The sequence below is a fragment of the Eumetopias jubatus genome, unplaced genomic scaffold (assembly GCF_037043125.1).
Source record: "Eumetopias jubatus isolate StellerSeaLion01/CBP00866 unplaced genomic scaffold, mEumJub1_p1.0 scaffold_8, whole genome shotgun sequence".
NCBI classification, from domain to species: domain Eukaryota; kingdom Metazoa; phylum Chordata; class Mammalia; order Carnivora; family Otariidae; genus Eumetopias; species Eumetopias jubatus.
Window position 1 is genome coordinate 61,382,774 of NW_028274814.1, and position 12,609 is coordinate 61,395,382.

At 37.7% G+C, this 12,609-nt stretch overlaps 1 protein-coding gene across 1 annotated transcript in view; it reads right to left on the reverse strand.

The window, feature by feature from the left end:
* Positions 1–306: 306 nt before the first annotated feature.
* LMNTD1 (lamin tail domain containing 1) overlaps positions 307–12,609 on the reverse strand; it is a 139,445-nt gene continuing 127,142 nt past the window's right edge. Inside the window, exon 9 of the mRNA XM_088025709.1 lies at positions 307–501. Within this exon, the coding sequence (XP_087881835.1) occupies positions 307–501 (195 nt within the window). The remainder of the gene's footprint in view (positions 502–12,609) is intronic.

Consider the following 12,609-nt stretch of genomic DNA (forward strand, 5'->3'; position numbering starts at 1 on the left):
ATAGTGTGATGGTTTGATATATGTATATATTGTGAAATGACCACCACAATCAAGCCAATTAACACATCCATCACCTCACATAGTCCTGATTTGTGTGTGTGTGTATCTGTGGTGAGAACATTTTAAGATCAGTTTTCTTAGCAAGTTTCAACTATGTAACAGTGTTATTATTAACTATAGACACCATGCTATACATTAGATCTTCAGAACTTACTCATCTTGCATAACTGTGGACTTTTTTTAAAAAGTAGTATTTATTAAAATGATTATTTACAGAGATGTGAATGGTTTAAGGGATTAAGGGACTCAATAAGAGATGTTCAGGCACCAGGGATTAATAACAGCAGAAATCTGAAGGGCAGGAGAGGAAAGGGTGTTATCAGAGCTGATGAGAGTGGTGATCTTGGACATGACCTCTAGCAAGAAGTACGGTTGTTGAAGGACCAGCCACGGCCAGAGGGGATGAGGTAACACATAAGCAGGAGGAATCGACACTGCCAACTAAAAGGGAAAGGGCAAGAGACCGAGGTAGGGGTGAGGAGTTTCCTACCACAGAGGTTATTCTTCCGGAGCACAGAGCAGGACAGGGAATAGATCTGGGAAGAAACTGAGAGAAAAGGCCCCTTATTTATCAAGAACAGACCCAGGAGTGATAAGCTAGAGCCCACTGAGTCTCCATTATTTAGTAGGAGCAAAGCTGCATCCAATAAATGGCAAAAACCTTAGGAAATAACTGAGATCTATAGAACATGATTATAGAGCTGAACTATATGAGAGACACTTTGGTATATAAATCACCAATTAGTCAGCTTGGACTGCTGTAACAACATACCATAGATTCAGTGGCTCAAACAACAGGGATTTATTTTCTCACAATCCTGGAGGCTAGAAGTGCTGGATCAGGGTGCTAGTTTGGTCGGGCTCTGGGGCAAGCTCTTCTCCTGGCTTGTAGAGGGCTGCCATCATGCTCACATAACCTCTTTTTTGTGCATGCTTCGGTTGGGGGCAGGGAGGAAAGAGACAGAAGAATGGGAGAGAGAGTGCTCTTCCTCTTCTTATAAGAATTAATCCCATTGGATTAGGGCCTCACCCTCATGACCTCATCTAACTCTAATTACTCCTCAAAGACTCCATCTCCAAATATCCTCACATTGGGGGTTATGGCTTCAAGATATGAATTTTGGGAGAACACAATTCAATTGATAGCGATTAGGATCTCTTTCCCTCCTTTTCTACCAAAAAAAAAAAAAAAAGTTAAGGGCGCCTAGGTGGCTTAGTCAGTTAAGCGTCTGCCTTTGGCTCAGGTCACGATCCCAGGGTCCTGAGATCGAGTCCCACATCGGGCTCCCTGCTCAGCGGGGAGCCTGCTTCTCCCTCTGTGTGCTGCTCCCCCTGCTTGTGCTCGCACTCTCTCTCTGTCGCTCTCTGTCAAATAAATAAATAAAATCTTTTTTAAAAAAGTTAAGAATTTGTTTTCTGATATTTCCTTTTAAACTTTTTATTGGGAATCATTTTAATCTTAAAAAAAGTTGCAAATAGAAGATAGGTATGTAGTTCCTATATACCCTTCACCTGTCTTCCCCCAATGTTAATAGTTCATATAACCATTGTATAATCATCAAAACCAGGACACTACCATTACTATAATACTATAAGCTAAACTTATTCAAACTGCACCAGTTCTTCCCCTAACGTCCTTTTTTAAATTCCAGGATTCCATACCAAATTTAGTTGTTTGTATCCTTAGTTTTCTTCAATGTATGACAATTCTTCATTCTTTCCTTGTCTTTAATGACATTGACATCGCTGACGAGTACTGGTCAGTTGCTTTGGAGAATGTCTCTTATTTTGGGTTGGTTTGGTATTTTCTCAAGATTAGATTGACATTGTGCATTTTTGTCATGAATACCCCAGAAGTGACCTTGTATTTTTCTCTGTGTATCATTTCAGGGGACACATAATATCAATATGTCTTTAACTGGTGATCTTACCCTTGATCACTTGGTTAAGGTGTGTTTCCTGGGTTTCTCCAAGAAATGTTATGATTTTTACTTTTATAGATAAATATCCTTGAGGAAATCAGTCTCTGATTCTTGATTGTTCAGTGATATCTGAAAACAGAAGTAGGGAAGGGAAGGGAACTTTCTGCCCACAATATTATATGTGCTTTCACTCTGTGAAACACAGAGTGTGAGACAGAGTAATATGAAGTTATTATTCCTATTTTATTTATTTATGTATTTTTAAAGCAAGTTTTACAACCAACGTGGGGCTTGAACTCACAACTCTGAGATCAAGAGTCACATGCTCTACTTACTAAGCCAGCCAGGCACCCCTGTTCTTCCTATTTTAAAAAGAAAACTGCATCTTTTTTAGTTTAAGCGACTTGGCCAAGGTTAGAGCTAAGCCTGTATTTGCTCATTTTGAGTAACTATCGGATATTCAGAAGAACTGATTATAAATATAATCACACAATTTGTGACAAGAGAATCCCAAATTTACATTTATTTAATGATAGAACAAATTGTTTCCCTGGTTTTCAAGTGCCTCAATGTGCTAGAATTTATACAGTCTTTAAAAGCAAGTGATAGCTCAGTCTGAGGTATTAATTTAAAACCATGGCACATCTCCAAACCTCATTTAAGAAACCAAGTACTTAATTAAATCTTCAGTCAGATTATTTAAGTGCTTTTTAATAATTGTGCTGTGGTTTAGGCAAAAATGATAGAGAAATACCCTTTGAAAATGTGTCATGATTTTTGGAACCAACCAGAGATCATTTACTACCGATAAGTAATGATAAAATGAATAACCATAATGATGATAGCAATTTTTGAGCTATTTAGGATAAGAATTTGTCAATTAAATCATTGTGAATACCTTCTGAATACATGTTAAATTTGAGTGGAGGTGGAAAATGGCACGTTATCTAAATTATATTTTTATTGACAGATGATTGTGTAACATTTCCCAGCATGGCTAAGGAACAGAGGGTACCCCTCCTACACCAAGCCTCCTGCCTTGTCCTGTGCCTGGGGCCATCAGGGTACTAACCCACCACCACCCAGGACCCCTCACTTCCACAGGGCAAGTCTGGCCAAATGGGGCCCTCCTTTATTCTTGGAAACCTCCTTAATTGCCTCTCTTCCTCCTCCTCCCCCTATCCATCCCCAGCCCAGAATCTTCAGTACCAGACACAAAAACAGAAGAGCTTAAGGCAGGGCGGGGAGGGCTACTCCTGCACTCCTTGTAATGTTGCTGTGGGGAGGGGGTGGAGTGGACAGATGCCAGAATGGCCCCCCACACCCTTGGCATCTCAGGCCTCAGGAAGGCTGGGGGTGAGAGTGAGCGATTATCATGGCTTTGTGTGAAGAGGTTTTTAAGTTTGCTCTAGTCCCATTTATCTATTTTTACATTAGTGTCATATCTGAAGAAATAATTGTAATGTCCAATGTGCTGAAGATTTTCTATCTTTTTTTCTCTAAGAATTTTATTGTTTTAGATCTTACCTTTAGGTCTTTAATCCATTTAGAGTTCATTTTTGTATATGATGTAAGGTAATGGTCCAACTTTATTCTTTTGCATGCAGATATCCAGATTTCCCAGCACCATTTATTAAAGAGACTGTCCTTTCCTCATTATGTAGTTTGGCACCTTGTCAAAAATCACTTGTTTGTAAACAAAAGAATAATTATTATATAAGGTAAAAAGTAAAAAGGCAATTCCAATATTTAGGAAGATGGCATGGACATCTTTTTCCCTAGTTCTCCCACTATGTATAATTGAAATACTAGGATATTATATATAAAACAAACATAAGAAGGATGTGAAAGGTAGAGATAAAAAGGCAGACTTACTAGGGGCCTTAGAGCCCAAGGAACTACATAGTGGTAAGTATTATGGGTTTTCTTTTTGCTTCATAGATCTTAGACTTGGAATTGAAAAAACTGGCAACCCAGGAACTGTGAATATCAACAAAAACATAAAAACAAAACAACTTTGACAAAAGCCTGTTTTTTCTAGCCAAAGGATCAGGAAAAGGATAGCCTAGCAAGACAAATTTTTAGACAATAACCACTCTACTGTAGCTCAACACTACTTTATGCCAACAAAGGCTGAGTGGGAGGTCTAGTTTTCTAGACTCACAAAGCTGTGACTTTTATCCTTTCTTGTAGGCAGTAAGGTATGTTCCCTACCCCTTGCAGTGTCAATGGATACTGGACTTCAACTCCTTTCTGGAAGTAAAGGGACTCCCCACCCCTTTCCACTGGGTTAGTGTTGGGAAGACCTGTTACAGAGTCAGGACTTTCACCATTACAGAACAATAATAAGACCACAGGCTGTGATGCTATTGGAGATTACTTGGGGAGTTGGAACTCCCACCCATGTCCAGAAGTAACAGAGGGACCCCCACTGTCGAAAATAAAGCATATCAAAAGTTGTAGAGAACAGCTAAAGCAGAGCTGAGGGGGAAATATATAGCACTAAATGCATACATTAGAAAAGAGAAAAAAATATCAAATCAATAATCTCAGCTCTCACCTCAAGAATCTAGAAAAAGAAGAACAAAATAATGCCAATGCAAGCAGAACGAAAGAAAGACTAAAGAGAAGAAATCCATGAAATTGAAAACAAACAAACAAAAAGAGAGAGAGAGAAAGAGAAAAATCAATGAAAAGGCCAATAAAAGTGATAAACCTCCAGCAAGACTGATAAAGAAAAAAAAAGAAAAGACACACGTTACCAATATCAGAAATAAAATAGGGACTATAACTACAGAATCTGCAGACATTAAAAGGATAAGGAAAAACTACAAGCAACTCTACACACAACATAAAGTTGATAAAAGAAATGGACCAGTTTCTCAAAATGCACAAACTGCCACAAGTCACCCAAAATGAAATAATTTGAATGGTTCCAAAATTTTAAGAAAATTGTACTTATAACTGAAAAACTCCCAACAAAGATATGTCTAAGGCTCAGATAGTTTCATTGCGAATTCTATCAAATTTTCAAAAAAGGAAAAATTAACACAAGTTATACACTTCTTCCAAAACCAAAAAACAAAACAAAACAAAACAAAAAAACAAAAAACAAAAACAGGAGAGAATACTTCCCGATTTATTTTATGAAGCTAGTATTACCTTAACACCAAACCCAGGCAAAGCGATACACACAAAAATGAAAAGTACAGGCCCATGTCCCTAATGAATACAAAAGCAAAATCCTTAAAATATTAGCCAATAGAATTCAGCAGTATATAAAAACAATTATATACCATGACCAAGTGGGTTTATTCCAGGGAAGCAAGGCTGGTTCAGTATTGAAAAGTCAATCAATACAAACCATAATTTTAACATGGGTTTTAACAAAAAAGAAAATCATATCCTTATATCAATCAATGCAGAAAAGTGTTTTTGCAAAATTCAAAACCCATTCATAACACACACACACGCACACGCACACACTCAGAAAAATGGGTATGTAGAGAGGAATGTCCTCTATTTGATTACAAACATCTACACAAAGCCTATAGCTAACATTATACTTAACAGTGGAAGACTGAATGCTTTCCTCTGTAAGATGGGGAGAAAGGCAAAGATGTTTAATGTTACCATTCTTATCCAACATAGTGCTAGAAGTTCTAACCAGTGCAATAAGGCAAGAAAAGGAAATAAAAGGCATACAGGTTAGACAAGAAGAAATAGAACTGTCCCTATTTGTAGATGACATGACTATCTACCTATAAAATCCCAAGGAATCTACAAAACAACTCCTAGAACTAATAAGTGAGTTTAGCAAGGTCACAAGATATAAGAAAAACATACAAATATTGCTAGTATATGAAAATACAATTGATTTTTTAATATTTATCTTATATCCTACACTACGCTGATGAAAGAAATAAAAAATCCAGGTGGAGAGACATACTGTGATCATGGATTGGAAGATCTAACATAGTGAAGGTATCAATTCTCCCTAAATTAATACGTAGATTTAAAACAATTCATATAAAAATTCCTAATGAATTATAAAGGATTTGTGCAAAATTGTTCTAAAATTTGTATGGAAAGGCAAAGGAATAATAATAGCTGAAACAATTTTGAAAAAGAAGAATAAAGTGGGAGAAATCAGTCTACCTGATTTTGAAACTTATTATATATATCTACAGTAATCAAGACTCTGGGGAGGGATAGATACATAGATCAAAGGAACAGAAAAAGAAAACTAGAAATTGCCTCACTGATTTTTAACAAAGGTGAAAAAGCAATTGGATTAAGGAAATCCTTCTCAACAAATGGTACTGGACAATTGGACAACCATAGGCAAAAAAAAATGAGCCTTGATAAGTCTCACACCTTATACATAGATTAACTCAAAATGGACCACAAAGTAAATGTCAAATGTAAAACTATAAAGCTTTTCAGGAAAAAATAGATCTTTGTGATCAAAGAACTCTTAGCTCTTAACTCTTTGGTTAGGCAAAGAGTTCTTAGGCTTGAAACACAAAGTAAAATTTATAAAAAGAAAAATTGATAAAATGGACCTCATTAAGATGAAAAACTTTTGCTTTGCAAAAGACCTTGTTTTTTTTAAAAAAAATTTTTTTGAGAGAGTGCACACACAAGGGAGTGGGGGTGGGGAGGAGGGGCAGAGGGAGAGAGAGAGAGAAAATCTCAAGCATGGAACCCACTTGATTTCAAGACCCTGAGATCACGACCCAAGCTAAAATTAAGAGTTGGTCATTTGACTGAGACACCCAGGCTCCCCTGCAAAAGACCTTGTTAAGAAAGTGAAAAGACAAGTTGCAGGGTATGAGACAATGTTTGCCAAACATATTTTTAAAAAAAAGGATTAGTATCTAGAATATATAGAGAACCCTATAACCTCAACAGTAAAAGAACAAACACTCCAACAAGACATGAAGAGAGATATCCCTGAAGAGGACATACAGATAATAAATAAGCACATTAAAAAATGGTCAACATCTCTTACCCTTATGGAAATGCAAATTAAAGCCACAATGATATACTATTACACACCTATCAGAATGGTTGAAATAAAAAAATAGAAAATGACAAATACTTGAGAAAATGCCAAGTAACTCGATCACTCCATACTTGTTGGTGGAAATATAAAATGGTATAGTTACCCTGGAAAACAATGTGGCAGTGTTTTAAAAAACTAAACATGCAATGACCATATGACCCACATATTGCAGTTGTGGGCATTTATCCCAGAGAACAAGAAGTTATGTTCACATAAAAATCTGTAGACAAATGTTTATAGTACCTTTATTTGTAACAGTCCAAAACTGGAAAATATTTAAAGATACCTTTCCACAGGTGAATGGTTAAACAAACTGTGGTATCTCCATACCATGGAATACTACTCAGAAATGAAAAGCAATGAACTATTAACACGTGCAATAGTCTGGATGAAAATCCAGAGAATTACGTGAGTGAAACAAAGCTGTACCCCAAGGTTACTTATTATTGGATTCCATGTATACAAAATTTTTGAAATGACAAAGTTATAGAAATGGAGAAAAGATTAGTGTTTGCCAGGGGTTAAGGAGCATATGGGGGTGGGAGAGAAATAGATGTGGCTATAAAAGGACAACTTGAGGGATCCTTGTGGTGATGGAAATAATTTATATCACCACTGTATCAATATTGTGGTTGTGATATTGTACAATATTTTTTTGAGATGTTACCAGAGGGGAAACCTGGGTAGAGTATATGACATCTCTGTATTATTTGTTGAAAATGCATGTGAGTCTACAATTATCTCAAAATAAGAAGTATAATTTAAAAAAGTGAAAGCACCTCCTTTGCCCTCCAACCTCACCCTTTCCCCAAATTTAACAACCATTAAACATTTTGGTAAACTTTCTTCCAAATGATGCATTAGAACAAAATCCAGATTTCAGATAAGAATTCCATGGCCTTTCAGACTATGTTATACATATTGGTTTGAAATGCTCACCTTTTCTACTTAGTAATCTATTCCAGATGGTATATATTTCTATGTTATTATAAATTCCTTTCTTCTTTATGACTATAGAGTGGTCCATTATAGGGTGTAGAATTCCATTTCCACTATTGATGAACTTTTTTGGTTGTTATGGGTTGAATGGTGTCCTCCTCCAACCATAAGATATGTGGAAATCCTAACCACCAGTACCTTAGAATGTGACCTTATTTGGAAATAGGGTCTTTAGAGAGGTAATCAAGTTAAAATGAGGTTATTGGGATAGGTCCTAATCCAACATCACTAGCATCCTTATAAATAGAGGAAATTTGGACACAGAGACACATGTACAGAGGGAAGATGATATGAAGACACAGGGAGAAGGCCATGTGAAGATGAAGGACTGGAGTACAAACCAAGGAATGCCAGTGATTGCCAGCAAACCACCAGAAGTTAAGAAGAGTCAAAGGATTCCCTTACAGATTTCAGAGGAAAGCATGGTCCTGCTCATACCTTGATATCAGACTTCTAGCTTCCAGAACTGTGAGATAATACATTTCTGTTCTTTAAACTAAGTGTATGGTACTTTGTTATAGCAGCTCTAGGAAACTAATATAGCTTTGTTCCTTTTTTTTCTATTATAAACTGCTGCAATGAACATTCTCATACACATTCTTATTATTATTTCTGTAGGAATGAGGCAATTTATGAATCATAGTATATGTATATAATACATATTAATATGTATATTAGTTTTCTTGGGCTGACATAACCAAAATATCATAGACTGGGTACTTAAACAATAGAATTCGAATTTTCACAGTTCTGGAGGCTGGAAAGTCCAAAATCAAGGTGCTGGCAGATTCAGTTCCAGATGAGAATCCTCTTGTCTGCAGATGGCTGCGTTCTGGCTGTGTCCTAACATGGTCAAGAGAGAGGCAGGGAATTTTCTCTGGTGTCTCTTCTGGAAAGGACATTAATCCTGTCAAATTAGGGCACTGCACTCACGACCTCATCTAACTCTAAGTACCTCCTAAAAGGTCCCATCTTCAAATATCATCGTACTGGGGATTAGGGTTTTAACATACGAATTTTGGAGGAACACAATTTAGTCCATAGCATTCTGCTTCTGCCCCCCCAAAATTCATGTCTTTCTTTCATGCAAAATACAGTAATTCTATCCAGTTAGCACCAAGTCTTAACTCATTCCAGCATCCACTCTAAAGTCTAAGGTCCAAAGTCATTTAAGCATCATTTAAAAATCCCTATCTGTAAACCTGTGAAATCAGACAAATTATGTTCTTCCAAAATACAATGGTGGGAGAGGCATAAGATAGACGTTCCCATTCCAAAAGAGAAATAGAAAAGAAAGAATGAGGCATGCCAAGCAAGTCAAACCTAACATTGTAAATTCCATAAAATCTTAATCTCTTTTGCTGAGTGCCCACCTTCCAGACCCACGGGGGCAGGGTCCTACATTTTGGACCCACTGACACGGTGTTCCCACCCCTAAAGCTCTGCTAAGCAAGGCTGGCTCTCAAGGCTCCAGGGAGCCCCAAGCCCATGGCTCTGCAGGGTAGCCCCATCCCCAAGACTTCAGGCAGAGGCCATCTGGCTTATTGTAACCAAAAGTGGTGGCTTCACCCTTTGGAAGAGAGGAAGTAGCCCTGATGATCTTTGAATTGCCTTTGGGGTCATTCTTCCCTTTTCTGGAAGACCAGTGCACATTCTTAGCCAAATAGCTCTATGGTCTGTTTCTATAGGATCTAGGAAGTCTGACAGCCTTCCTTCATTCTGTCTTGTTTATTCTGTCCCCATTAGTTCCTGCTGCCAGTGTTTCTGCCAGTAAAATCCCATTTCAATTCCCGGTTTCTGCTGAGATGGCTGATTGAATCCATGAATCACACCCATGATCTTTTTATCTAATGGTTGTTCAGCCACACCCTTAGGTTCTGTTCAGAACAACTGTTCTCTTTCTTTTGCAATATGGAGAGCCTGAATTTTCTAAAGCGCCAGATTCCTGTTTGCTTAACAATTCCTTCTTCAACTCATCTCCTTCCTTTTTGCATTTTACTTTAAGCAGTCAGGAGAACCAAGTTGCTCCTTGAACACTTTGTTTACAAACCTCCTTGGCTAAATATCCAGTTTCATTGCTTGTAAGTTCTTCATCCTACAAAACATAAAACATGATTCAGCCAATCTTTTTGTCCCATTGTGACAAGGGTCTCTTTTCCAGCAATTCCTCAATAAGGAAGTTGTTCCTCATTCCAAGACCTTACCAGAATGGCCTTTAATGTCCACATTTCTATCAATATTCTGTTCACTCTTCTTTATGTATTCTCTAAGAATATGGAAGCTTTCTCTCTCATTCTCTTCTTTCTGAGCTGTCATCAGAATTGCCTTTAATGTCCATATTTTTAGCATGTACTTCAAAACTCTTCTCACCTCTACCCTAATATGCAGTTCCAAAGCTGCTTCCACATTTTTATGTGTTACAGTAGCATCCCACTTCTTGGTACCAAAATCTATATTAGTCAGCTTGGGCTACCATAACAAAATACCAGAGAATGGGAGACTTAAGCCACAAAAATCTAATTCTCACAGTCCTGGAGACTGGGAAATCCAAAGTCTAGGTGCCAGCCAATTTGGTTCCTGGCTTTCAGATGGATGCCTTCTTGCTTTATCCTCCTGTGGTAGAAAGAGAGGCAGCAGGCTCTCTGGTATCTCTTCTTAAAGAACAATAATCCTAGCAGATTCAGACCTTACCCTTACCACCTCATCTAACCCTAATTACCTCCCAAAGGTTCCATTTCCAATACTGGCACACTGGGGGTTAGGGCTTCAACATATGAATTTCAAGGGCATATAATTCAGCCATAGCAGTATGCATATAATACGTGATGAGCTTCCAAAATACCCCATTAACATTATGGTAATGGGTGAAACCAGAAGAAATTTAATCTTTTTTGGGTTGGGGCTATAATCGCAGGTTCCATAAGAAGCCTCTTTTTTATATAGCAATTATTGTACCACCGGATGTTTTAATTATGTGTGAATGGGGTGTTATTGTTTATCTGTAACATTGCCATCTTAGAGAATAGCTACACCTTGGGAGTACCCAGACCTTGGACTCCTTCTCCTAGCCTGATCTTCTATGCTCTTTTTCTTGGTCCTTCACAAGTCCTCCCTCCTCACTCCTTCCTTCATATCAAAACTTGTTTTCTCAACAAGACTATAGTGTCAATGATATACACAATTTTAATGATTTAACCAAATGTGCCTTATCTTTCATAAGATTTACTTTTTAAGTCTGGGATTGTAAGCATTAATAAGCAGAAAAAGGGTTGGTTTGGAAAAATGAAGGACCAGCCCAGGTACACTTAAAAATGAGATGGACAGAACATCTACTCCTGTGCTGGCCTGATTAGCATGGTACTTCCTGCCTTCCCTCCATTGCTGAACTTTTAGGCCATACATGTTACAATGTGCTTATGGTGGTTGTCCAAGGTCTAGGCTTATGTGAGCTCCCCACTGTCTCTGTTCAGCAAAAAGGGGAAGAGTACAGTTCAACATGGAGAAGGCAAGTGGACAAGTGGCTGAGAAACTCACCTATTTCTCAGCTCATGCTAAATCTTTTATTCCCCTGTTGTTCTTTGGAAATGTAGTAGGCAACACATGTGGCTTGCGTATGGAGAAAATTCTGGGATGATAAGCTACAAAAGTCCAAACTTAGCTTCAAAGAAGGCCTCACATCTTCTCTTTCCTTTCCTCCCAGCCCAACCTCTCTCTTCTAAGGGTTTCTCATCTGCTTCTCTTTCCTTGTCTTAAGGTTTTTTCATTTGCTGCTGACAACATAAACTATAAATTTAGTAAGGGTTTTGTTGAACTTTGGAGTAAAACTAAAGCACAGCTGTTTCCTTTCTCTTGTGCTTTTTTCTCCTCCCCATCATTTTTTCCTTTGTTTGGACATTTAATATTTTTAAAAATTAGCCAAGTATCTATATTTTATAACCAGCATTGGCTTTTGAAAACATCAGTCTCATTTTCCTTTTTTAAAGCACGGTTCTAGGACTCTAGCTACTCACTGTTAAATATGAAGAAAAATGATTGTTGGACTGTTTTGAATGCGGGTGTAGCTGTGGCAGGGTTTTGTTTTTTTTCTTCTTTCCTTTGCACACACCTCAGGAAGGAAAATACAGAAACACCCTTTAGACTACTCTCTTGAGAAGTACTCTTTAGGCTTAGAATAACCCCAAACAAGCAAAACCTTTGTGTTTAGCAGAGAGTGGGTATGGAGGAGAAGAGGATGTTAAAAAAGACGCAGAACATTGGGCTCTTCTCAGAAAGATATTCTGTGCTGTTAGTGTCTCTAAAAGCTGTTTACCAAGGGAAAGGATGGTAGGAAATGTACTCATTACAGGGGTTGTTTGAATCTCTAAATCTGACTTCAGTTTCTAAGGTGAATGGCTTGTGTAAATAAAACTAAAATTACCTCAGATTTCTGTATGAAATATTTTTCCTTCCTTTTCTGCTGTGGTTGGCTCCAGTTTGGGATGAGCTTGTAAGTAAAGCTCTAGTTGTACAGACAGCAAATACTTCCAGAATGGACCAGGGCTTTTATACTCCCAAATTCAT